Here is a 27,088-nt window from a genome sequence, read left to right on the forward strand (position 1 = left end):
GAGAACGTGCATTGTCCGTTGTTCTGCAGCCTTCAGTATCCGATGCAGGAAGCGTTGGGGGACGCGTTTCAAATGACCTGGTGCGGCCAGTTGCTTTACGCGTTTCCTCCCATACCCTTGATTCCTCGAGTATTGAGGAAGATTCGCCAAGACCGGGCTCTAGTAATCGTAATAGCTCCGGATTGGCGAAGGAGGGTGTGGTACTCCGACCTTCTCCAACTCTCAACGTGCCCGCCGCTCCGTCTCCCTTTCAGGGCAGACCTCCTCTCGCAGTCGCAGGGGCAGGTTCTACACCCCAACCTCCAGAGTCTGCACCTACATGCCTGGAGATTGAACGGGGCAACCTGAGTTCCTTCTCTCTCCCGCCTGAGGTAGTGGATGTTATATTAGCGGCCAGGCGACACTCCACTAAATCTATCTACGCTAATAGGTGGTCTAAATTTGTTGCGTGGTGTGGAGAGAGGCAGATTGATCCTTTACAAGCTCATCTATCGGACGTTTTGTCTTTTGCTCTATCTCTGGCGCAGAAAGGTTGTGCAGTGGCTACCATTAAAGGTTATTTATCGGCCTTGTCAGCCTTCATATGTCTTCCAGACCAACCATCTTTATTTAAATCCCCTATTGTTATCAGATTCTTGAAAGGTCTTCTAAATCAATATCCTCCAAAGCCATTCGTTATGCCGCAATGGGATTTGTCCTTAGTCCTGACTTTCCTTATGGGGTCCCCTTTTGAACCTATGCATTCTTGCCCCTTGAGGTATTTGTTTTTAAAAACAGTCTTCCTGATAGCTATAACATCAGCAAGGAGAGTGAGTGAGTTGCAGGCCTTATCAGTAAAACCCCCTTATACAACTTTTTATGGGGATAAGGTGGTGTTGAGGACCAAGGCTGCTTTCCTCCCGAAGGTTGTTTCACCCTTCCATTTGGCTCAGGCAATTACTTTGTCCACGTTCTATCCTCCGCCTCATCCTTCCAAAGAGGAAGAAAGACTGCACCGTCTGGATCCAAAGAGAGCGTTGAGCTTCTTTATCGATAGAACAAAGGATTTCAGGCTGGAGGATCAGCTGTTTATTGGATACGTGGGCAAGAGGAGAGGAAAGGCAGTCCACAAGAGAACACTATCCAGGTGGGTTGTTCTTTGCATTAAAATATGTTACTCTTTGGCAAAGAAGGATCCTCCTGAGGGCATTAGAGCTCATTCCACCAGAGCTAAGTCGGCCACTTCGGCCTTAGCCAGAGGTGTTCCTGTGGTCGACATCTGCAAGGCCGCAACTTGGTCGTCCCTTCACACTTTTGCAAAACATTACTGTTTAGATTCTGAGGTTAGAAGGGACGGCCATTTTGCACGGTCAGTGCTGCAGGATTTCTTGGTTTGACCATTTAGGCACCCACCGCCGGGCGTGGTACTGCTTTGGGACTCTATTCATGAGGTGAGGAATCCACAGGTAGTTGTATCCATCAGAAGAACGAGTTACTTACCTTCGGTAACGACTTTTCTGGTGGATACATTAGCTACCTGTGGATTCCTCACGGTCCCACCCGCCTCCCCGTTGCCTTTATGGTCTTGCCAAGTAATCCTTGAGTGCGCTCCTCTTGATCTTTGAGGGTGCAATAGATGTATATATATAATATATTTATATATGTATAGGTGTATATATCTTTATGTATATACTTGGTGTGTGTATATATTTTAAAAGAAAGAGTTTTATATATATATATATATATATGTACATAAAAAAGATTTACAGTTATTCATACAATGTGGTGTATTTTTACAATATAATGGATGTTGCTTTGTTCTTTCATTGCATTGCCTGGTTGTTCTCATGCACGTAAAAAAATGATTGGTACTGACGTCCGCACGTCGTCGAGGACCTCTTATTGCCTGTATGACGTCAGACGGCGTCGCGTGCGAGACAGTGACGTCCTCGTCGACGTGCAGAGACTAGTAAGAAGATTTCCGTCGAAGGCTGGCGCCATGGGAGTATTCATGAGGTGAGGAATCCACAGGTAGCTAATGTATCCACCAGAAAAGTCGTTACCGAAGGTAAGTAACTCGTTCGTTAGCAACGCAACAAGCCATAGTAGGACAGACTGTATTAAGAACATTATTTCAGACAACTTCAACTCCAACAGGCTAAGCCACCGCATTTCGGGGAGATTACTGCTTATTAGTCTATGCACAGCATGTGTATCTGCAGCTACACATGCCACCGATGGGGAAAATGTCACTTACCCAGTGTACATCTGTTCGTGGCATGAGACGCTGCAGATACACATGCGCCCTCCCACCTCCCCAGGAGCCTGTAGCCATTATTAGTTGAATGAAAATTGTACATTTGTAAATAAATATTATTTCAACACACATTATGTACATACATACCTACTCCGTTGCATGGGCACATCTTGTATATTCACAACTCCTACCTCACCCTCTGCGGGGAAAACAATCTAAGATGGAGTCAACGCTCATGCGCAATGGAGCCGAAAGTGAGGAGTCCCTCGGTCTTGTGACTCGAAAAGACTTCTTCGAAAAAAAACAACTTGTAACACTCCGAGCCCAACACTAGATGGCAGGATAATGCACAGCATGTGAATCTGCAGCGTCTCATACCACGAACAGATGTACACTGGGTAAGTGACATTTTCCATATATATATGTATTGTGTGTGTGTGCGAGTGCACACACACACACAACCCACCCTCCCCCTCCCACAAACCAACTTACCTCTTATAAATCATGATCTGGTAGATGAGGATTCAAAGGATGTGCTCCAGTTACGTCTCAGATAGGCACAGTGAGCTACCTTGGACTTCTCTGATTGATGGACTAAATTTTCAGGTATTGGGGTGCTGGGCAGGACCAAGACACAGAGCTCAAAATTACCAGTAGAGTGTTATGTCATCTTTTTAGATGACATGTCATTCCACTTTTTTTTCCCCTATTTACACAAATGTGCACGATTCACAAATTAGTTTGCCAGGAATCGGCCATGATAATTAACCAAGAAAAAACTGATAAATCTGCCTGACACCTGTTGTCTGATAAACATAAATCACGTGATCCTTAGTAACCACAATTTATACTCGTAAAAATGTAAAGACTTTTAATACACTGAGTTGACTAGTAGCTGAATATAGGCATTCAATTGAAAGTAAATCCAGGTAGTAACATGGCTAAGGCTTTCACTGTTCCCAGTTGAATAGGCTGTGATGATTCATGTAAAAATCACTGAACTGTTCATTTGTTTCAGTCTTTCTCTTCTGTCTCTAGTTTTATGATAATCTAGGTCAATTTTTAAAAAAATCATTGTGTATTTGGAAAATCAAGCCATGTAGTGTTTAGATTGTTTTACCTAATTAGTGAATTTGAATGATTTCCCATATTATATTTGTATACACATCAGTCACAAACACATAGTTTACTTGAAGTAAGTTAATAAGTAGTAATATTGTGTTTTTTGTTGGCACCTTTACAAGGAAGTATCAGTGCTTTTGAATGTTTTCTTAATTTAAAAATGCTTCCTTCCAAATGTGAATTCTTATTGATATACTGTTGCTGCAAATTCAACACTGAAATTAGGCTAATTACTTACTTTGTGACAGTGTAATAGGCTACCGTCAGGGCTAACTCTTTATTTCATCTACCATTGTTTTTCATTTGTTATTTATATTGGCAGTCAAGCATCTTGTTTGTCTAGCATGCCGCACATGCCGAATAATGCCCATATATTCTTTATCTTCAAAGGCATTATATTGTACTCCTAGCAAGTGCACCAACAGAAAAACAGCGACTGGAGTGGTGAGTATTCTAGAATACATGTATGCCTTGTAGAATGCGCAACCATAGTGAACGCAAACTGTAACTGGTAAGCTTATATATATATTTCGAATTAAGTATGTTTTGACAGCAATTAAAGAAAATTCAATAGTACATGGTAAAGTAGCAAATAACAGACATGATTTTGTAGTATTTTCGCCAGTGACTTGACATTTTTTTTTTAGCTGATTATTTGAAAGAGAACTTTAGTCAAACAATTTCTGATGGATATTTGTACCCACAGATTCCTCATCTTTAGACTATCTTCCAGGCAGGATATGAAAGGTTTCACACAGTTCTCATGTGTTATGCTATGGTACTGTGCGACTCCATGTTGACTTTGTTCCGCAATGAAAGTGATGGAGCGGAGCCCCATATAAGCACTACTGAGGGCTGACGTTCGTTTTTTTTTTTTTTTCCTTCCCTTCCCTTCAGAACACAGTTTTGGTGCTCAGTTCTCCCTTGTCCCTGATTGAGAAGTTTTTTTTTTTCCTAAACATTATTCCAGCGTGCAAGGGAACAATGTCCCTTCCTAAAAATACTGGGTTCACACTGTGATTGCTGTAAACAGATGTTGAAGACCTGCACATAGTGTCTCTCTGAAGGTTAGGCTTGGGGTATGACTCCAAGTTGCTTGAGGACTGTGCCGTTGACTATGAAGTGGAACTGCATGTGGCATAACATCAAAAGGAGCCATGCAAGTCCTGCTCCTGTTCTAAGTCAAAGATGAGGACCCTTTCCCACTCTTGAGTCCTATCCTGCGAAGGGTAGACTTTGCAGTCCAGGCCCTTTAAGTGTAAGTGGAAACAAGCAGGTGAAGTGTGGCTCGACCTCATCCTACCTCTCTATCCAAAGAAAACTTAGAAAGTGACACACTGTCTCACTCCTAATCTTTGAATTAAAAGCAGATTCCACAGTTATTTAACCATTTGCCCTGGGGTTCCAGGGCCATTGTTGAGGCTGCAGCAGGTTGAGGTCTTGAACCAGGCCATGTTGTGTATGTTTGGCCCTCTTCCGGTTCCCTCATGTGCCTTCGGGTCCCAAAGATCTGAAGGGACCTCTAGTCGGTCACCACCAATGGGTCTGCCCTTGGTGCCCTCTGAGTCCTTGAAACTCCTTTGGTTCCGCACTGACTCAAATGCCGACTTGGATTCTGGCTCTTAGAGCTGTTCTAGTCCCTTCTTAATTAACCCTTGACCCGGTGCCCTTGTTCTCGGTCAGTAGTGAGCAGGTGGCGAGATGCTTCAGACCAGTGACTGGCACACCTGTTTTTCTTATGCATTGTCCTAAACCTGAGTGTTTGATCCAGTCTTCCACTTATGCTTTCTCAGTTACCTCTCTAGACAAGGAGGTGAGATTGATTGAGGCATTCAGGAAATAAATATTTTCATTGGCCAGCCCATCCTTGCAGTTGGCCATTGCAAGTTGCTTATATGGTTGTCATATGCATGATTTATAAGATATGGCCAGTGAGATTGTCCTGGCATTTCTGGAAGCTCACTCTCCTTGGCTCAAACCATTCAACTTGGTCAGGATATGGCCAACTGTTTAATTTGGGCACTACCAGTTGTTTGGGGCAAGATTTTGGCACCAGCGGTAAGCCACCATGCATGGAGGAGATCCTCCGGCTTTTCTTGATGTCCATACATCTTTCATTTATATGCCTTTTGGCAAAAAAAACTATAAAACGATTCTGCCTGGAGCACTTCAAGGAAATCGGGGCCACTGTGCTCTCTGGGTCTTGACCCCTGCCAGACATTTTCAATCCTTCTAGGGCTACTCCAGAAGGTTGTCATATAGACCGTGCCAGGCTCACCTTCCCCCATGAGTCAAATCAGCCCCTTTTGTGGCTAGTAACTGCGACCAGGAAACCACATACAGTTATCCCAAATCCCCAACCTTATCTGGCCCCCTTCTACTTCAGAATCGGCCCCGAAGCTGCTTTAATTTGCTGTTTGTGGCATACAATCAACCTGTGGGAGGTAATTGTAAAAATTTTCTCCCAGAGTGCCAGTCCATCACATCCAATAGATGGGTCCCCTAGATCATCCAGCAGCCCTGTTTCTTTGTGACCCACCACAGATTATGCCCTCTTCACAGCAGCTCTCAATTCCAGAGCACCTATCCATTTTATTGCAGAAGGTGCGAGTTCTATTTTTCAAAGGTGCCATCAAGAAGTTGTGGGCTTCGAAGATAGGGACGTGTTGTTAATACCACTATTTCCCTGATGAAGGTCTTTGTCCTATTTTAGATCTTCACCCTCTGAATGCCTTCCTGTGGAAGTATAAATTGAAGGTGCTCACAGTGGCCGAAATTCTGGCTGCACTGGATATGGACAATTAGATGGTTGCCTTCGATCTGCAATATGCATACTTCCACATGCCCATAGTGCAGTCAAACAGGTGATATCTGCAGTTCCAGGTCAGCCAAAAGGTTTTTCAGTTTTCTGTGCTCCCCTTCAGTCCTTCCAGCACCCCTTGGGTATTCACAAAAGGTGGTCACTGGCCATCTTCAGAGCTTGGGGATACCAATTGTAGGAAGTTGGCTCTGTATGTGCTATTTCAAAGTAAGGAATAGCATGCACAGAGTCCAAGGGTTCCCCTTAGAGGTAAAATAGTGGTAAAAATAGATAATACTAATGCTCTATTTTGTGGTAGTGTGGTCGAGCAGTAGGCTTATCCAAGGAGTAGTGTTAAGCATTTGTTGTACATACACATAGACAATAAATGAGGTACACACACTCAGAGACAAATCCAGCCAATAGGTTTTTATATAGAAAAATATCTTTTCTTAGTTTATTTTAAGAACCACAGGTTCAAATTCTACATGTAATATCTCATTCGAAAGGTATTGCAGGTAAGTACTTTAGGAACTTTAAATCATCAAAATTGCATGTATACTTTTCAAGTTATTCACAAATAGCTGTTTTAAAAGTGGACACTTAGTGCAATTTTCACAGTTCCTAGGGGAGGTAAGTATTTGTTAGGTTAACCAGGTAAGTAAGACACTTACAGGGTTTAGTTCTTGGTCCAAGGTAGCCCACCGTTGGGGGTTCAGAGCAACCCCAAAGTCACCACACCAGCAGCTCAGGGCCGGTCAGGTGCAGAGTTCAAAGTGGTGCCCAAAACACATAGGCTAGAATGGAGAGAAGGGGGTGCCCCGGTTCCGGTCTGCTTGCAGGTAAGTACCCGCGTCTTCGGAGGGCAGACCAGGGGGGTTTTGTAGGGCACCGGGGGGGACACAAGCCCACACAGAAATTTCACCCTCAGCAGCGCGGGGGCGGCCGGGTGCAGTGTAGAAACAAGCGTCGGGTTTGTAATGGAAGTCAATGGGAGATCTAGGGATCTCTTCAGCGCTGCAGGCAGGCAAGGGGGGGGTTCCTCGGGGAAACCTCCACTTGGGCAAGGGAGAGGGACTCCTGGGGGTCACTCCTCCAGTGAAAGTCCGGTCCTTCAGGTCCTGGGGGCTGCGGGTGCAGGGTCTCTCCCAGGTGTCGGGACTTAGGATTCAAAGAGTCGCGGTCAGGGGAAGCCTCGGGATTCCCTCTGCAGGCGGCGCTGTGGGGGCTCAGGGGGGACAGGCTTTTGTACTCACAGTCTTAGAGTAGTCCTGGGGTCCCTCCTGAGGTGTTGGATCGCCACCAGCCGAGTCGGGGTCGCCGGGTGCAGTGTTGCAAGTCTCACGCTTCTTGCGGGGAGCTTGCAGGGTTCTTTAAAGCTGCTGGAAACAAAGTTGCAGCTTTTCTTGGAGCAGGTCCGCTGTCCTCGGGAGTTTCTTGTCTTTTCGAAGCAGGGGCAGTCCTCAGAGGATGTCGAGGTCGCTGGTCCCTTTGGAAGGCGTCGCTGGAGCAGGATCTTTGGAAGGCAGGAGACAGGCCGGTGAGTTTCTGGAGCCAAGGCAGTTGTCGTCTTCTGGTCTTCCTCTGCAGGGGTTTTCAGCTAGGCAGTCCTTCTTCTTGTAGTTGCAGGAATCTAATTTTTCTAGGGTTCAGGGTAGCCCTTAAATACTAAATTTAAGGGCGTGTTTAGGTCTGGGGGGTTAGTAGCCAATGGCTACTAGCCCTGAGGGTGGGTACACCCTCTTTGTGCCTCCTCCCAAGGGGAGGGGGTCACATTCCTAACCCTATTGGGGGAATCCTCCATCTGCAAGATGGAGGATTTCTAAAAGTTAGAGTCACCTCAGCTCAGGACACCTTAGGGGCTGTCCTGACTGGTCAGTGACTCCTCCTTGTTGCTTTCTTTGTTCCCTCCAGCCTTGCCGCCAAAAGTGGGGGCCGTGGCCGGAGGGGGCGGGCAACTCCACTAAGCTGGAGTGCCCTGCTGGGCTGTGACAAAGGGGTGAGCCTTTGAGGCTCACCGCCAGGTGTCACAGCTCCTGCCTGGGGGAGGTGTTAGCATCTCCACCCAGTGCAGGCTTTGTTACTGGCCTCAGAGTGACAAAGGCACTCTCCCCATGGGGCCAGCAACATGTCTCTAGTGTGGCAGGCTGCTGGAACTAGTCAGCCTACACAGACAGTCGGTTAAGTTTCAGGGGGCACCTCTAAGGTGCCCTCTGTGGTGTATTTTACAATAAAATGTACACTGGCATCAGTGTGCATTTATTGTGCTGAGAAGTTTGATACCAAACTTCCCAGTTTTCAGTGTAGCCATTATGGTGCTGTGGAGTTCGTGTTTGACAGACTCCCAGACCATATACTCTTATGGCTACCCTGCACTTACAATGTCTAAGGTTTTGTTTAGACACTGTAGGGGTACCATGCTCATGCACTGGTACCCTCACCTATGGTATAGTGCACCCTGCCTTAGGGCTGTAAGGCCTGCTAGAGGGGTGTCTTACCTATACTGCATAGGCAGTGAGAGGCTGGCATGGCACCCTGAGGGGAGTGCCATGTCGACTTACTCGTTTTGTCCTCACTAGCACACACAAGCTGGCAAGCAGTGTGTCAGTGCTGAGTGAGAGGTCTCCAGGGTGGCATAAGACATACTGCAGCCCTTAGAGACCTTCCTTGGCATCAGGGCCCTTGGTACTAGAAGTACCAGTTACAAGGGACTTATCTGGATGCCAGGGTCTGCCAATTGTGGATACAAAAGTACAGGTTAGGGAAAGAACACTGGTGCTGGGGCCTGGTTAGCAGGCCTCAGCACACTTTCAATTGTAAACATAGCATCAGCAAAGGCAAAAAGTCAGGGGGCAACCATGCCAAGGAGGCATTTCCTTACACAACCCCCCCCCCCCCCAAACGAAAGAGGATGAGACTAACCTTTCCCAAGAGAGTCTTCATTTTCTAAGTGGAAGAACCTGGAAAGGCCATCTGCATTGGCATGGGCAGTCCCAGGTCTGTGTTCCACTATAAAGTCCATTCCCTGTAGGGAGATGGACCACCTCAACAGTTTAGGATTTTCACCTTTCATTTGCATCAGCCATTTGAGAGGTCTGTGGTCAGTTTGAACTAGGAAGTGAGTCCCAAAGAGGTATGGTCTCAGCTTCTTCAGGGACCAAACCACAGCAAAGGCCTCCCTCTCAATGGCACTCCAACGCTGCTCCCTGGGGAGTAACCTCCTGCTAATGAAAGCAACAGGCTGGTCAAGGCCATCATCATTTGTTTGGGACAAAACTGCCCCTATCCCATGTTCAGAGGCATCAGTCTGCACAATGAACTGCTTAGAATAATCTGGAGCTTTTAGAACTGGTGCTGAGCACATTGCCTGTTTCAGGGTGTCAAAGGCCTGTTGGCATTCCACAGTCCAGTTCACTTTCTTGGGCATTTTCTTGGAGGTGAGTTCAGTGAGGGCTGTCACAATGGATCCATATCCCTTCACAAACCTCCTGTAATACCCAGTCAAGCCAAGGAATGCCCTGACTTGAGTCTGGGTTTTTGGAGCTACCCAGTCCAGAATAGTCTGGATCTTGGGTTGGAGTGGCTGAACTTGGCCTCCACCTACAAGGTGGCCCAAGTAAACCACAGTTCCCTGCCCTATCTGGCATTTGGATGCCTTGATAGAGAGGCCTGCAGATTGCAGAGCCTTCAAAACCTTCTTCAGGTGGACCAGGTGATCCTGCCAGGTGGAGCTAAAGACAGCAATATCATCAAGATAAGCTGTGCTAAAGGACTCCAAGCCAGCAAGGACTTGATTCACCAACCTTTGGAAGGTGGCAGGGGCATTCTTTAAACCAAAGGGCATAACAGTAAACTGATAATGCCCATCAGGTGTGGAGAATGCTGTTTTCTCTTTTTCTCCAGGTGCCATTTTTATTTGCCAGTACCCTGCTGTCAAGTCAAAGGTACTTAAGAATTTGGCAGCACCTAATTTGTCTATGAGCTCATCAGCTCTTGGAATTGGATGAGCATCTGTCTTGGTGACAGAATTGAGCCCTCTGTAGTCCACACAAAACCTCATCTCTTTCTTTCCATCTTTGGTGTGAGGTTTGGGGACTAAGACCACTGGGCTAGCCCAGGGGCTGTCAGAGCGCTCAATTACTCCCAATTCCAGCATCTTGTGGACTTCCACCTTGATGCTTTCCTTAACATGGTCAGATTGTCTAAAGATTTTGTTCTTGACAGGCATGCTGTCTCCTGTGTCCACATCATGGGTACACAGGTGTGTCTGACCAGGGGTTAAGGAGAAGAGTTCAGGAAACTGTTGTAGGACTCTCCTACAATCAGCTTGCTGTTGGCCAGAGAGGGTGTCTGAGTAGATCACTCCATCTACTGTGCCATCTTTTGGGTCTGATGACAGAAGATCAGGGAGAGGTTCACTCTCTGCCTCCTGATCCTCATCTGTTACCATCAACAGATTCACATCAGCCCTGTCATGGAAGAGTTTAAGGCGGTTCACATGGATCACCCTCTTGGGGCTCCTGCTTGTGCCCAGGTCCACCAAGTAGGTGACCTGACTCTTCCTTTCTAGCACTGGGTAAGGGCCACTCCATTTGTCCTGGAGTGCCCTGGGAGCCACAGGCTCCAGAACCCAGACTTTCTGCCCTGGTTGGAACTCAACCAGTGCAGCCTTTTGGTCATACCAAAACTTCTGGAGCTGTTGGCTGGCCTCAAGGTTTTTGGTTGCCTTTTCCATGTACTCTGCCATTCTAGAGCGAAGGCCAAGTACATAGTCCACTATGTCCTGTTTAGGCTCATGGAGAGGTCTCTCCCAGCCTTCTTTAACAAGGGCAAGTGGTCCCCTTACAGGATGACCAAACAGAAGTTCAAAGGGTGAGAATCCTACTCCCCTCTGTGGCACCTCTCTGTAAGCGAAAAGCAGACATGGCAAGAGGACATCCCATCTCCTTTTGAGCTTTTCTGGGAGCCCCATGATCATGCCTTTTAATGTCTTGTTGAATCTCTCAACCAACCCATTAGTTTGTGGATGGTATGGTGTAGTGAATTTATAAGTCACTCCACACTCATTCCACATGTGTTTTAGGTATGCTGACATGAAGTTGGTACCTCTGTCAGACACCACCTCCTTAGGGAAACCCACTCTGGTAAAGATACCAATGAGGGCCTTGGCTACTGCAGGGGCAGTAGTCGACCTAAGGGGAATAGCTTCAGGATACCTGGTAGCATGATCCACTACTACCAGGATATACATATTTCCTGAGGCTGTGGGAGGTTCTAGTGGACCAACTATGTCCACACCCACTCTTTCAAAGGGAACCCCCACCACTGGAAGTGGAATGAGGGGGGCCTTTGGATGTCCACCTGTCTTACCACTGGCTTGACAGGTGGGGCAGGAGAGGCAAAACTCCTTAACCATGTTGGACATATTGGGCCAGTAGAAGTGGTTGACTAACCTCTCCCACGTCTTGGTTTGTCCCAAATGTCCAGCAAGGGGAATGTCATGGGCCAATGTTAGGATGAACTTCCTGAACAGCTGAGGCACTACCACTCTCCTTGTGGCACCAGGTTTGGGGTCTCTGGCCTCAGTGTACAGGAGTCCATCTTCCCAATAGACCCTATGTGTTCCATTTTTCTTGCCTTTGGACTCTTCAGCAGCTTGCTGCCTAAGGCCTTCAAGAGAGGGACAGGTTTCTTGTCCCTTACACAGCTCCTCCCTTGAGGGTCCCCCTGGGCCTAAGAGCTCAACCTGATAAGGTTCAAGCTCCAAAGGCTCAGTTCCCTCAGAGGGCAGAACTTCTTCCTGAGAAGAGAGGTTCCCTTTCTTTTGCTGTGTTGCAGTTGGTTTCCCAACTGACTTTCCTGTTCTCTTGGTAGGCTGGGCCATTCTTCCAGACTCCAGCTCTACTTGTTCACCCTGTGCCTTGCATTGTGCTCTGGTTTTCACACACACCAGTTCAGGGATACCCAGCATTGCTGCATGGGTTTTTAGTTCTACCTCAGCCCATGCTGAGGACTCCAGGTCATTTCCAAGCAGACAGTCCACTGGGATATTTGAGGAGACCACCACCTGTTTCAGGCCATTGACCCCTCCCCATTCTAAAGTAACCATTGCCATGGGATGTACTTTTCTCTGATTGTCAGCGTTGGTGACTGTGTAAGTTTTTCCAGTCAGGTATTGGCCAGGGGAAACCAGTTTCTCTGTCACCATGGTGACACTGGCACCTGTATCCCTCAGGCCCTCTATTCTAGTCCCATTAATTAAGAGTTGCTGTCTGTATTTTTGCATGTTAGGCGGCCAGACAGCTAGTGTGGCTAAATCCACCCCACCCTCAGAAACTAGAGTAGCTTCAGTGTGGACCCTGATTTGCTCTGGGCACACTGTTGATCCCACTTGGAGACTAGCCATTCCAGTGTTACCTGGATGGGAGTTTGGAGTGGAACCTTTCTTGGGACAGGCCTTGTCTCCAGTTTGGTGTCCATGCTGTTTACAGCTATGACACCAGGCCTTTTTGGGATCAAAGTTTTTACCCTTGTACCCATTGTTTTGTGAAGAGGCTCTGGGCCCACCCTCCTGTGCAGGTTTTTGGGGGCCTGTAGAAGACTCTTTACTATTTTTAGTTTTGGTTGTCTCATCACCCTTCCCCTGGGGAGTCTTTGTGACCCCTTTCTTTTGGTCACCCCCTGTTGAAGTCTTGGACACCCTTGTCTTGACCCAATGGTCCGCCTTCTTTCCCAATTCTTGGGGAGAAATTGGTCCTAGGTCTACCAGATGCTGATGCAGTTTATCATTGAAACAATTACTTAACAGGTGTTCTTTCACAAATAAATTGTACAGCCCATCATAATTACTTACACCACTGCCTTGAATCCAACCATCTAGTGTTTTCACTGAGTAGTCAACAAAGTCAACCCAGGTCTGGCTCGAGGATTTTTGAGCCCCCCTGAACCTAATCCTGTACTCCTCAGTGGAGAATCCAAAGCCCTCAATCAGGGTACCCTTCATGAGGTCATAAGATTCTGCATCTTTTCCAGAGAGTGTGAGGAGTCTATCCCTACACTTTCCAGTGAACATTTCCCAAAGGAGAGCACCCCAGTGAGATCTGTTCACTTTTCTGGTTACACAAGCCCTCTCAAAAGCTGTGAACCACTTGGTGATGTCATCACCATCTTCAAATTTTGTCACAATCCCTTTGGGGATTTTTAACATGTCAGGAGAATCTCTGACCCTATTTATATTGCTGCCACCATTGATGGGTCCTAGGCCCATCTCTTGTCTTTCCCTTTCTATGGCTAGGAGCTGTCTCTCTAAAGCCAATCTTTTGGCCATCCTGGCTAACAGGAGGTCATCTTCACTGAGAGCATCCTCAGTGATTTCAGAAATGTGGGACCCTCCTGTGAGGGACTCACTATTTCTGACTAACACAGTTGGAGACAGGACTTGAGGGGTCCTGTTCTCCCTATTTAGGACTGGAGGAGGGACATTGGCCTCCAAGTCACTAATTTCTTCCTCTGTGAGGTCATCATCAGAGGGGTTGGCTTTTTCAAACTCTGCCAACAGCTCCTGGAGCTGAATTTTGGTAGGTCTGGAGCCAATGGTTATTTTTTTGATATTACAGAGAGACCTTAGCTCCCTCATCTTAAGATGGAGGTAAGGTGTGGTGTCGAGTTCCACCACCTGCATCTCTGTATCAGACATTATTCTGCTAAGAGTTGGAATACTTTTTTAAGAATCTAAAACTGTTTCTAGAATCTAATTCAAACTTTTAACAAACTTTTTAAACTCTAAAAAGACAATGCTAAACAGGGACTTAACACACAAGGCCCTAGCAGGACTTTTAAGAATTTAGAAAACTTTCAAATTGCAAAAATGAATTTCTAATGACAATTTTGGAATTTGTCGTGTGATCAGGTATTGGCTGAGTAGTCCAGCAAATGCAAAGTCTTGTACCCCACCGCTGATCCACCAATGTAGGAAGTTGGCTCTGTATGTGCTATTTCAAAGTAAGGAATAGCATGCACAGAGTCCAAGGGTTCCCCTTAGAGGTAAAATAGTGGTAAAAATAGATAATACTAATGCTCTATTTTGTGGTAGTGTGGTCGAGCAGTAGGCTTATCCAAGGAGTAGTGTTAAGCATTTGTTGTACATACACATAGACAATAAATGAGGTACACACACTCAGAGACAAATCCAGCCAATAGGTTTTTATATAGAAAAATATCTTTTCTTAGTTTATTTTAAGAACCACAGGTTCAAATTCTACATGTAATATCTCATTCGAAAGGTATTGCAGGTAAGTACTTTAGGAACTTTAAATCATCAAAATTGCATGTATACTTTTCAAGTTATTCACAAATAGCTGTTTTAAAAGTGGACACTTAGTGCAATTTTCACAGTTCCTAGGGGAGGTAAGTATTTGTTAGGTTAACCAGGTAAGTAAGACACTTACAGGGTTTAGTTCTTGGTCCAAGGTAGCCCACCGTTGGGGGTTCAGAGCAACCCCAAAGTCACCACACCAGCAGCTCAGGGCCGGTCAGGTGCAGAGTTCAAAGTGGTGCCCAAAACACATAGGCTAGAATGGAGAGAAGGGGGTGCCCCGGTTCCGGTCTGCTTGCAGGTAAGTACCCGCGTCTTCGGAGGGCAGACCAGGGGGGTTTTGTAGGGCACCGGGGGGGGACACAAGCCCACACAGAAATTTCACCCTCAGCAGCGCGGGGGCGGCCGGGTGCAGTGTAGAAACAAGCGTCGGGTTTGTAATGGAAGTCAATGGGAGATCTAGGGATCTCTTCAGCGCTGCAGGCAGGCAAGGGGGGGGTTCCTCGGGGAAACCTCCACTTGGGCAAGGGAGAGGGACTCCTGGGGGTCACTCCTCCAGTGAAAGTCCGGTCCTTCAGGTCCTGGGGGCTGCGGGTGCAGGGTCTCTCCCAGGTGTCGGGACTTAGGATTCAAAGAGTCGCGGTCAGGGGAAGCCTCGGGATTCCCTCTGCAGGCGGCGCTGTGGGGGCTCAGGGGGGACAGGCTTTTGTACTCACAGTCTTAGAGTAGTCCTGGGGTCCCTCCTGAGGTGTTGGATCGCCACCAGCCGAGTCGGGGTCGCCGGGTGCAGTGTTGCAAGTCTCACGCTTCTTGCGGGGAGCTTGCAGGGTTCTTTAAAGCTGCTGGAAACAAAGTTGCAGCTTTTCTTGGAGCAGGTCCGCTGTCCTCGGGAGTTTCTTGTCTTTTCGAAGCAGGGGCAGTCCTCAGAGGATGTCGAGGTCGCTGGTCCCTTTGGAAGGCGTCGCTGGAGCAGGATCTTTGGAAGGCAGGAGACAGGCCGGTGAGTTTCTGGAGCCAAGGCAGTTGTCGTCTTCTGGTCTTCCTCTGCAGGGGTTTTCAGCTAGGCAGTCCTTCTTCTTGTAGTTGCAGGAATCTAATTTTTCTAGGGTTCAGGGTAGCCCTTAAATACTAAATTTAAGGGCGTGTTTAGGTCTGGGGGGTTAGTAGCCAATGGCTACTAGCCCTGAGGGTGGGTACACCCTCTTTGTGCCTCCTCCCAAGGGGAGGGGGTCACATTCCTAACCCTATTGGGGGAATCCTCCATCTGCAAGATGGAGGATTTCTAAAAGTTAGAGTCACCTCAGCTCAGGACACCTTAGGGGCTGTCCTGACTGGTCAGTGACTCCTCCTTGTTGCTTTCTTTGTTCCCTCCAGCCTTGCCGCCAAAAGTGGGGGCCGTGGCCGGAGGGGGCGGGCAACTCCACTAAGCTGGAGTGCCCTGCTGGGCTGTGACAAAGGGGTGAGCCTTTGAGGCTCACCGCCAGGTGTCACAGCTCCTGCCTGGGGGAGGTGTTAGCATCTCCACCCAGTGCAGGCTTTGTTACTGGCCTCAGAGTGACAAAGGCACTCTCCCCATGGGGCCAGCAACATGTCTCTAGTGTGGCAGGCTGCTGGAACTAGTCAGCCTACACAGACAGTCGGTTAAGTTTCAGGGGGCACCTCTAAGGTGCCCTCTGTGGTGTATTTTACAATAAAATGTACACTGGCATCAGTGTGCATTTATTGTGCTGAGAAGTTTGATACCAAACTTCCCAGTTTTCAGTGTAGCCATTATGGTGCTGTGGAGTTCGTGTTTGACAGACTCCCAGACCATATACTCTTATGGCTACCCTGCACTTACAATGTCTAAGGTTTTGTTTAGACACTGTAGGGGTACCATGCTCATGCACTGGTACCCTCACCTATGGTATAGTGCACCCTGCCTTAGGGCTGTAAGGCCTGCTAGAGGGGTGTCTTACCTATACTGCATAGGCAGTGAGAGGCTGGCATGGCACCCTGAGGGGAGTGCCATGTCGACTTACTCGTTTTGTCCTCACTAGCACACACAAGCTGGCAAGCAGTGTGTCAGTGCTGAGTGAGAGGTCTCCAGGGTGGCATAAGACATGCTGCAGCCCTTAGAGACCTTCCTTGGCATCAGGGCCCTTGGTACTAGAAGTACCAGTTACAAGGGACTTATCTGGATGCCAGGGTCTGCCAATTGTGGATACAAAAGTACAGGTTAGGGAAAGAACACTGGTGCTGGGGCCTGGTTAGCAGGCCTCAGCACACTTTCAATTGTAAACATAGCATCAGCAAAGGCAAAAAGTCAGGGGGCAACCATGCCAAGGAGGCATTTCCTTACACCAATGTTCCTCTACATTGACTGGTTGTTGAAGGTGGGCTTGCACAGTCAGTGGTAGACCACTTCTGGAGGACTGTGAACCTCCTGACTTCCTTGGGGTTCTCTGTCAACGAGCCAAAGTCACACATGCCTTCAACTCAGTCTGCCTTTTGCTAGAGCGGTCTTGGACAAAGTACAGTTCTTGGTCTTTACTCCTCCACAAGTCCAGGGCATTTTGGCTATGATGTTGATGTTTGAGCCTCAGCTGTGGTTCCCGTTGAGAGCAGCTCTGATAATTCTTGGCCTGGGCATCTAATTTATCTAGCTAGTTCATTTCATCAAGTGGTGTATGTGGGCTCTGCAGTAGCATTTTATGTCTCCATGGCCCCAGCACCAAAGGAAATTGTTGGATGTCATCCAGGTTTTGGAATAGAATGCACAAGATCTGCAGTGGTGGTAGCTTGACCACAACCTGACCAGCCATTGCCCCTTCCCCACTCAGAGCTGACACAGTGACACATGACTCTCTGCTGGAGTGGGGTGGTCATCTGGGAGAGATGAAGATCAGAGTACTCTGTTCTCTGGCGAATACCGGGCTCAACATTAGTCTGTTGTCATTGCAGGTCATTTGCCTGGTGTTGAAGGTCTTCGCATCGCTCATCAGTAAAAGGCTACCACAGGTTCTTATGGATACCACCACCACCACTATGTGATACTGTGACAAGCAGGGCAGAGTGAGGTCTTTGGTCCTGTGCCAAGAAGGGGCTGCACCTCTGCCGCTTTCTGGAGCACCAGTGCATATTCTTGATAGTGAACCACCTGGTGGGGTCTTTAGACACCAGGACAGATGAGCTCAGATGACAACTGGTGGATCACGAGTGGCAGTTGCATCCTGAGGTGCCACAAGGTCTTATAAGCACTGTCGAGAAAATGCAGTGTCAACATGTCTGCACATTGGAGTTAACAAGAAAGCTCCCTCTAAAAGGCTGTCAGGCTAGAGTGGAACATGGGACTCCTCTATGCCTTTAAGTGTCTGCTTCTTCTGCCCAGACTTTTGAAGATCCAGCATAACCAGGACCAAGTCATCCTAGTGGCTCCACTTGGCCAGGGGGGTATGGTACATGGACCATTTGGACATAAGGTTTGAATATCATTCTTGCTGCCAGACTACAATCTACAAAGTCCATTTATGGCAGGCACTGTACATTTTTGTGGCCTGCTGTAATGTTGGCGAAACACTTTCATGTTTTGCCGTTGGGTCCTGCAAGGCCATGCAGTGGGCACTATTAAAGGTTATTTGTCAACACTTTTTAAACTTTATTGTTCTTGTCCCACCTACTTTCCTTGTTTAAGTCACCTTTTGTGATGTGATTTATTAAAGGTTTGATACATATATTCCCTCCAGACTGTTTGTGATGTCACAGTGGGATCTTAAATTATTTATTTTCTTCTTGGGAACCCCCTTAAAGCCTGCTCATTACTAAGCTGCTTGTTGCATCTTCTGACTATTCGAACTAGCTTCCTCACTGCCATCACTGCAGCTCATTCGGTGAGTCAGCTCTAGAATTTCGTGATGCAGCCGCCTTACCCCTTCTTTTTCAGGATACACTGGTATTGCATGCCACAGTGGTGTTAACCCCAAAAGTCATGACTTCTTTCGCATTAATCAATCCATCACCCTCCTTTTTTCCACCTCACAAGTTACCTATCTTGTGTAATGCTCTTTCTGATGGATTCTCTATGTAACCTTGGATTCCTCATCAACCACACACTGCTGCTCCATACTAAAAAAAAAAAAATCCTATTGAAGATTTATAAGCCAGCAGATTCTTATTATTAAGGCTTTTGCATCCAATGTTGTGAGGAGATATAAGAAGGAAACCGATGTCGGCATGCGCAGGTGGTGATTACATTGTGACACTGACATTTCTTCAGGGGCAGCACTTATTCAACGTGGAGCTGCACAGTGCCACCTACCAGCACACAAGAGAATTACTGAAAACAAATCTCTTTCCAGTCTGGGTCCTGGGTATTCAGAAGGTGAGGAATCTACAGGCACTTACCCAATCTCGCCTAAACTATGGTAACATCCTATACTTGGGGGTTGATAAAAAGCTGTAAGGCTGATCGATTGACAAAACATGGCTCAGTTATTTCTGTCATGAGCTGCTCTGGCTAGAGGGAGAAAAGCGAGTTAATTTCAAGGCTCTGTATGCCTTCAAAGCCAGGGCGCAGGTATCACCCCCCTCTCCCAACCCAACCATATTAATGGTCTGGTGAAACTGTATCAACTTTTCACTATCTGTGTTCTAGCACCCTCGCCTTGTGCTCTATTCCTAAGATCACTCACTCACATGGTGGGTTTTTATGTTTTATTTATAGGCCCTAAGCTTTGAAACTCTGTCAGAACAATTGAGAATCCTGCACCTTGCTGCCAATTCCCCACAGACAACTGAAGACGTGGCTGTTTTGAAACATCTGAGCCAGGCATACTTACCTGTTGCAAAAAAAGAGTTGGAAAACCCTGAGTGGGTAGCTTTATGCACTATATAAGCACTTAACTTACTAATTAACTCTTATTACAACAGTAATCAAAGTAATGAAAGCCAAGGCGAGGATCCTCCTCAATCCTCAGCGGCCACAGTAGTGGTGGTATACTGTTCTAAAACATCTGTAGGAACAACCACACAAGAAAATGTGGTGCAGACTGGATCTCCTGAACAAGTGTTCAGGGATCAAATCCTGCACCCTACCCGTGTATCATTTAACTTCACAGCTTTCTTCCTGAACTCTTGCAATATAGAATTTTAAGTCTTCCACAAGATTGCATGAACATTTTGAAATGAGCAAGACGTCCATCCACAAGAACATGGTGATTTTTTCAAATGGAAGAAGTTCTGCTTAAGATAAAGCCAGAAAAACGTTGATCCATCTAGAGGTCAGGAGGGAGCTGTACTTCTATATCTTCTTGATTTGTTTAAATGTGGACAACCACTGTCTTCAATAAAATGTATATCTAGCAGCCATAACATTAATAAAAAGTCTATCTCACAACTCTCTTTTCAAAATGTCAGATTTCTTAGAAGGAATTCACGTTCTCCATTTTTTGGGGAGACATCCTCCTCCTTTGGAGGTTAGTGCGGTCCTTTCTGAATGAATGTGTCCACCATTTGAGCCTATCCACAAGGCTTCTTTACAACGTATTTCCTGAAAGGGAGCTTTTCTATTAACCATAACCTTCTCATTCAGGGCTGGTGAAATTCGGGACCTATGTATTAAATAACCATACACAGTTTTATCACAAGGATAAGGTTGTAATGACGACCCATCCTAGCTGTGTTCCTAAGTTTGAGAAATTCACGCCAACCAAACAATTTCTCGTCCATTCTTTTTCCATAATCCATCGTATCCAGCAGAAAAGGCTTAATATTCTATGGACATTAACTGTTCTAATGTTTTAGTGTGCTAAAAACATTAGGCAGCCTAAACTGCTCTTTGTAAATTATGGCTCATGCTTGCCAGGATTAGTCAATTAAAAATAGTCCAGTCTTACTGGAGTTGTTTCCTGTTCTTTGCTCTGTGGCAGCAATGCCATCAAAATCTTAACTTTTAGACCTTGACTCTATTCTGCAAGAGGTAAGGCTGCTACTGTATCTTTATGAAGCAATGTATCCATTGTTCATATGTGTAAAGCAGGTGCTTGAGGTACATGTATCCTTCTTGAAGGCATTGCTTCATTCAGATTCCAAAGGAAATGCCCTGGTGTGGTGTTTATTCTTTTTTTCTTTTCTTCTTCTTCTTCTCTTGTCCATTTTGTCTCCTCATTTGCTATGGATGGGCTTGCTTTTCTGTTCAATTGCATTCTCTGCTTTTGACTAATGATTACTATCTCCTGGGGAGAATGTATTGAAAAAAAAAAAATAGTCTCTTTGTACTTAGCCTCAAAACTGCCAAAAATAGTATTGATCCAAGAAGCTTACCTTCTAGTTCTGGAATTCTAAAAAACTAAAGGCACTGGGTGGAAATGTTATAAGTAGCAGTTGGATGGTAATGTTGAGTGACAAAATGACATGCTGCCATCCTTCTTAATGTGATGTAGTTGAGTTTGTGGCAAAAAAAATACACAAACTGTACAGTACATGGTAAGCTCTATATATGTCCATAATACTTTTAGAAATGACTTCTTAGTTCCCGGATCGTCACTCAATTCGGAACTGTGAAGGTGGTAGTAGGAGGGGGCTGTAACCCCCAGTTGTACCTGATAATTGACAGAAATGGTCCAGTTGACAGGATTATCACAGGGGATTGAGTCATACTGGGTGATGATGAGAGACCATAGCTTCAGAGATCCCTAGTGACTGACTCACCCCAGGAAAAGAGAATACACCCTTGTTTTGTGTGTTTATTGGATCTACTCCAAGATAGCATGCTGCCTTACTCAGCAGTGTAGATTCTAGAGAGCAGCTCAATCCTGAAGGGAGGAATATCTGATCACACCTCTGTATTATTGGAACTCAACTTAAGTTACTTTACCCAGACAGGAAAGAGGAGGAGGCTGAAAACAGTCAAATACAGATTGTGGGTGAAAAATTAAACCTGAAAAAATATCTGTGCTTAGACGTGAGCAGGGATTCTGGAACACCACTTCAACTGCTTTAGGCAGCAGGCAAAGCTACTCTGTGAGGTAACATACAAAAGATGTGACCTTCTGAAACCCAAACAAATCAAGGAAGACCCGTTTGCAATAGAGAGAAAGATTAGTCGACTTAAGCTTGATGTATAGTACTGGACCCTCCCCGCTTTGTCTGCTGAAGAGGAATAAATGTGTTATCAACTCCTGTCTCACATTTAGGTTTGAATGCCCCATGACCTGTTTAACAGGAATATATTATGAACAAGGACCAGGGGAAAGGTTGGCCATCTCCACATAACTCAATTGCAAAAGACCAGGGACTATCTGATAGACTTCTAGCTGCAGCTTCCGTACCTTAGAATTACCTGGCGTCAGCTTCGAGTCTGGAGTTTTTTCTTAGCAGTTCCCTGCGTGTGCCGTCGGTGTCGTTCTGATCCTCGTGTGTCCACCAGCTCCGAGTGCGTCGTTAGTGCCGTCTAGTATGTCACGGTTGTCTATATAGACGCCGTCTCGGCGGGCGTACGACCGTTCTTTTCCTTCCGCGCTGGTTAAGCGCAGTTCCGGAAAGAGCTACCCTTCTTCGACGGTTTGTTGAGGCTTTTTTGACTGTTTGAAGTCATGTCTTTGAGAAAGACAGGGTTCAAGCCGTATGGTGCGTGTCATTGCACCATGTCGATGACTGACCCGCAGTGTTTGTCTTTGGTGCCTGGAGAAGGACCACAATTCCACCTCGTGCTCCGACTGTCAGGCCATGGCGCCGAAGGCCTTGAGGGAGCGATCCCTTAAGCTTCTTGCAGCCCAACATTCGTCTTCAGTCGGCGCGACTCCGCCGAGGTCACGGTCCCGCAGCAGGAGGTGATCGCGGCACCTCTCCCGGAGCCCCAAGTCCTCTTCCTCGCATTCGAGGTCATCCGAAGGTAAGAGGCACAAAAAGAAGTCCAAGCAGACTTCGTCTTCGCCATGCCAGTCGTCCGACGAGGCGTCTAGGGCACGTCGACGGTCCAAGGGTGGTTCCGCGGAGCAGTCGCCAGGGTCGACTCCGCGTCTTCCCCCCCTTTCCAGGGACCGGATCGACCCCCGCTCAGATAAGTTTTACGGGGCCATGCGTCTCGTTTTTGAGCGGGCTGCACCCTCGAGTGAGTCTTTGGGCCCCGCGGGGTCAGCAGGGGCCCCTTCGGATTTGACGCCGGCGGCTTTGGCCTCTGCAGTCGACCTCCTTCGGTGCCGGGTCTGACGTCGATGATTCTGCCACCAGCGCCCACTGGTGGCAGCCCCATCCTTATTCCGGATGATCCAGAGCCAGAGCAACGCCGTACAACGTGGACTCCGACTTCGACTGAGCCAATGCAGCCCAGATCATTGTCTGAGCATTATTTAGATCAGCCAGACGCAGGAGAGGAATGGGAGGGGTCTGAGGACCCTTTAGGATGTGGATTACAACAGGACTGGTATGAGGATCTAGGGGAGGCTAATGGACTGGACACGTCTCCAGATACTGGTATGCTCTCTCCTCCTAATGTGGCTACGGAGGAGGGTGCTTCTTTTGCTATGGTGGTGCGTAGGGCAGCTGAGGTCTTGGACCTAGATTCGCCTGCTGTGCCATTCAGGACGAATATCCTGACAGAAGTACTTCAGCTGGGGGTGACCACATCAGAGTTGATGTTGCCATTCAATGAGGCTCTTACAGACGTCCTTCTGGGTACGTGGTCCAAACCCAGCACAGGGGCTCCTGTGAATAGGACAGTCAGCCGCCGCAATAGGCCTGCTCCGAGCGACCCTAGTTCCCTGACACAACACCCCACTCCTGAGAGCTTGGTTGTCCAAGCCTCTACTTCCCTGGTGCCTTCCCTTCCGCTCCCCCGGATAGGGAATCCAAGAGGCTGGATCAGCTTGGGAAGATTGTTTTCTTCCGCCAGCCTGGCATTGAGGTCCGTAAACACCTCTTGCCTATTGGCCCGTTATTCCCATACTTTATGGGATACGGTGGCACAGGTGCTGCCCCAGGTCCCGAAGGGCGTACGGGACACTCACCCAGGCTGTCAAGGATGGGAGAGATGCAGCCAAGTTTACGATCCGGTGTGGTTTGGACACAACAGACTCGCTGGGCAGAGCGATTTCATCGTCAGTGGCCCTACATCGCCACACCTGGCTACGTTCTACTGGTTTCTCAGGGGATGTCCAGTCCAGCTTGATGGACATGCCCTTTGATGGCTCTTGCCTTTTTGGCGAAAAGGCAGACTCTGCGCTTGAGAGGTTCAAGGATTCTCAAGCCGCGGCCAGATCCTTGGGCCTTTCAGCGCCAGCATGACAGCAGTCTGTCTTTCACCCCTTTCGAGTCTTTGGAAGGGGCGTGGTACCGCGCCAGCCACAGTTCACCCACCGTCCTCAGGCTTCACAGCATCCCGGAAGAGGACGTGGTCGTAGTACAATCAGACGCAGAGGATTTGGCCAGAGGTCAGCCGCCACACAGCCCCCTCCACTGCGCCCAAGCCCTCCTAGTATGGTACTGCGGGATCACGTCCATCCAGTTGGAGGGAGGATTCAATTTCATCTCCCTCACTGGCTTTCCATCACCACGGACAAGTGGGTCCTGCAGATCATATGGAAGGGCTACTCCCTTCCTTTCCAGTCTTTCCCTCTGACAAAGGAATGGCAGATGGAGGACCATCTATCTTTGCTCCGCGAGGAAGTTAAAGCTCTCTTGGCTAAGGGAGCCATAGAAAGAGTCCTGATATCAGAAGTAGGCAGTGGGTGTTATTCCCGCTACTTTCTGATTCCCAAAAAGAACAAAGGCCTTCGCCCTATCTTGGATTTAAGGGACGTCAATCTCTTCCTCAAGAAGGAGAAATTCAAGATGCTCACTCTTGCTCAGGTTTTGTCTGCCCTAGACCAAGGAGACTGGATGGTAGCGTTGGATTTGTAGGATGCGTATTTCCACATTCATATCCTGCCAACCCACTGGCGTTATCTGCGGTTCAAGGTGGGCCACGAGCACTTTCAGTTTACTGTGCTTCCTTTCAGTCTCACCAGTGCCCCTCAGGTGTTCACAAAGGTGATGGTGGTGGTGGCTGCTCATCTGCGCAGGTCAGGGATTTCAGTCTTCCCCTACCTAGACGATTGGCTGTTGAAGGCTTCTACGTCCCAGGCTCTCGTCACCCACCTCCAGAAAACGGCGGACCTCCTGCATTCGCTGGGGTTCACTATAAATGTGCCGAAGTCACACCTGACTCCCTCTCAGCTCACTTTCATCGGTGCTGTTCCGGACACAGTGCAGTATCGGGCTTATGCTCCCAAACAGCGGGTCCAGGATATTCAGGTTATGATACCGATGTTTCGGCCTCTATCCTGGATTTTGGTGAGACAGACTCTGAGGCTGTTGGGACCGTGATGTCCTAGACGGCTCAAACGACGCTGTCGATGCACGTGGATTCCAACGACGACGCCCGCAGGGTACTGCTCAGAAAAAACTCTGGTTTCCAAGCTGACGCCAGGCAATTCTAAGGTAAGGAATCTGCAGCTAGAGGGTCTCTACCAGATACCTCGTTACCAAAGGTAAGTAACTTGTTCTTATCGACCATAGTAGACATATATGATGATACAAACACACTAGATACAAATCCTGTAGACACTGCAAACATTTGCATGCTTCCTCAACCCTTTTCTCAATCCGAATGCCTTCACAGTATACACCCAATGCCCTCCAATATTATCCAGTGCTGGCAAAAAATTTATAGAGGTCAAATATGAGTGGAGGAAAATTAGGATGTAATATCGAAAGGTCCCAGTAAAGGTCAGATTCCCTGGTGAATTCTGCAGTTAACAGAAAGCCACTAACTGTACTGCTATGAAGGGTTTAAAGAGTTGGAGACCACAATAGGACAGTGAAGGGAAGCCTCTAAGGCCAACATATAAATACCCTCTAGAATTCGCTAGTTATAGGCCCGATTCACTGATCAATGTGTCATCACAAACTTAGCTACAGCACTGCCAAACCACTTGAGGAATTTCATGCTGAGTCTTACTCAATATTCTTAGGTCTGTTTTGGTTCCGGAACTATTTACAACTTATTAGAAAAATCAACTGGCTACTGAATAATGATCCTATTGATAAAGAGAAGTTATCTTGATGCCAAAGAGGCATCCAACCCAGTTGATTAGGGTCATCTCTTCAGAACTCCAGAGAGAACAGGGGTTGAGCCCAATTTGATAGCGAAGTTGGTTATATTAAGAGCTGCCAACCCATATAGACTGAGGTATGGCTACATGTCTGAAACCTTCCTTCTCTACAGAAGGCCTAGACATGGCTGCCTCATCCCCACTTTTGTTCCTAGCGTTCTCTAAGCTGAAGTATTAAGAATATTGATCAATAGAGACCTTGATGACATGATTGAGACAACTTGCTGTTTTTTAAGTCTGAGCAACTTTGCCAGATGTACTCTGCCCACGGTGACAACTGCAGATGAGACCATGTAGCAAACTGTTGTAGTTACAGGCTTGTATTAGTGCTTGAGAATGCTATTGCTACAAGTTCCTGAGACCACCCTACAGGTCATAAACATGTAAAGGACTTAGTTTAGGTTGATGGGAGAGCTTTGCTGAAAACAGGCAAATTGCATGCTGGCATAACCTTAGGGAATCTGCTATTCCCCAAAATTGTTCTGAAAATTTAGTTAGTATATCAGACTGACAACCTACTAGGCTCCCTAAAATAGACTGTCATAGAGCACAGATATTTAGGTAGTACACCTACTCTCAATTTGCTGAATTTTAATACATCACAGAACAGCCCTGTAGGAAGGTGGCTCTGTATGTCCTATTTCAAAGTAAGAAATAGTGTGCACAGAGTCCAAGGGTTGCCCTTAGAGGTAAGATAGTGGCAAAAAGAGATTATTCTAATGCTGTATTTTGTCGTAGTGGCGTCGAGCAGTAGGCTTATCAGAGGGTAGTGTTAAGCATTTGTTGTACACACACAGGCAATAAATGAGGAACACACACTCAAGGACTGTTTCCAGGCCAGTAGGTTTTTGTATTGGAAAATATATTTTCTTAGTTTATTTTAAGAACCACAGGTTCAAGATTTACAAGTAATACTTCAAATGAGAGGTATTTCACTCAGGTATTCTAGTAACTTTGAATAATCACAATACCATGTACAGTTTTGACAAAAATGGCAATAAGCTTTTTTTAAAGTGTACAGAGTGCAAAAATCAACAGTTCCTGGGGGAGGTAAGTAAATGTTAAGTTCACAGGTAAGTAAAACACTTACAGGGTTCAAAGTTGGGTCCAAGGTAGCCCACCGTTGGGGGTTCAAGGCAACCCCAAAGTTACCACACCAGCAGCTCAGGGCCAGTCAGGTGCAGAGGTCAAAGAGGTGCCCAAAACACATAGGCTTCAGAGGAGAACAGGGGTGCCCCGGTTCCAGTGTGCCAGCAGGTAAGTACCGGCGTCCTCGGAGGGCAGACCAGGGGTGTTTTGTAGGGCACCGGGGGGGACACAAGCAGGACCAGAAAGTACACCCTCAGCGGCACAGGGGCAGCCGGGTGCAGAGTGCAAACAGGTGTCGGGTTTTGTATTGAAAGCAATGTGGAGGCCCGGGGGTCTCTTCAATGATGCAGGCAGGCACAGGGGGGGGCTCCTCGTGGTAGCCACCACCTGGGCTAGGC

At 47.2% G+C, this 27,088-nt stretch overlaps 1 protein-coding gene across 1 annotated transcript in view; it reads left to right on the top strand.

Annotated features, from left to right (window-relative positions):
* Positions 1-27,088, top strand: part of PAPOLA (poly(A) polymerase alpha) — an 858,334-nt gene that overhangs the window by 433,720 nt on the left and 397,526 nt on the right. The window contains exon 13 of the mRNA XM_069208274.1: positions 3,749-3,802. Coding sequence (XP_069064375.1) covers positions 3,749-3,802 — 54 coding nt within the window. The remainder of the gene's footprint in view (positions 1-3,748; positions 3,803-27,088) is intronic.

This window comes from Pleurodeles waltl, chromosome 9 (assembly GCF_031143425.1).
Source record: "Pleurodeles waltl isolate 20211129_DDA chromosome 9, aPleWal1.hap1.20221129, whole genome shotgun sequence".
In the NCBI taxonomy this organism is placed as follows: domain Eukaryota; kingdom Metazoa; phylum Chordata; class Amphibia; order Caudata; family Salamandridae; genus Pleurodeles; species Pleurodeles waltl.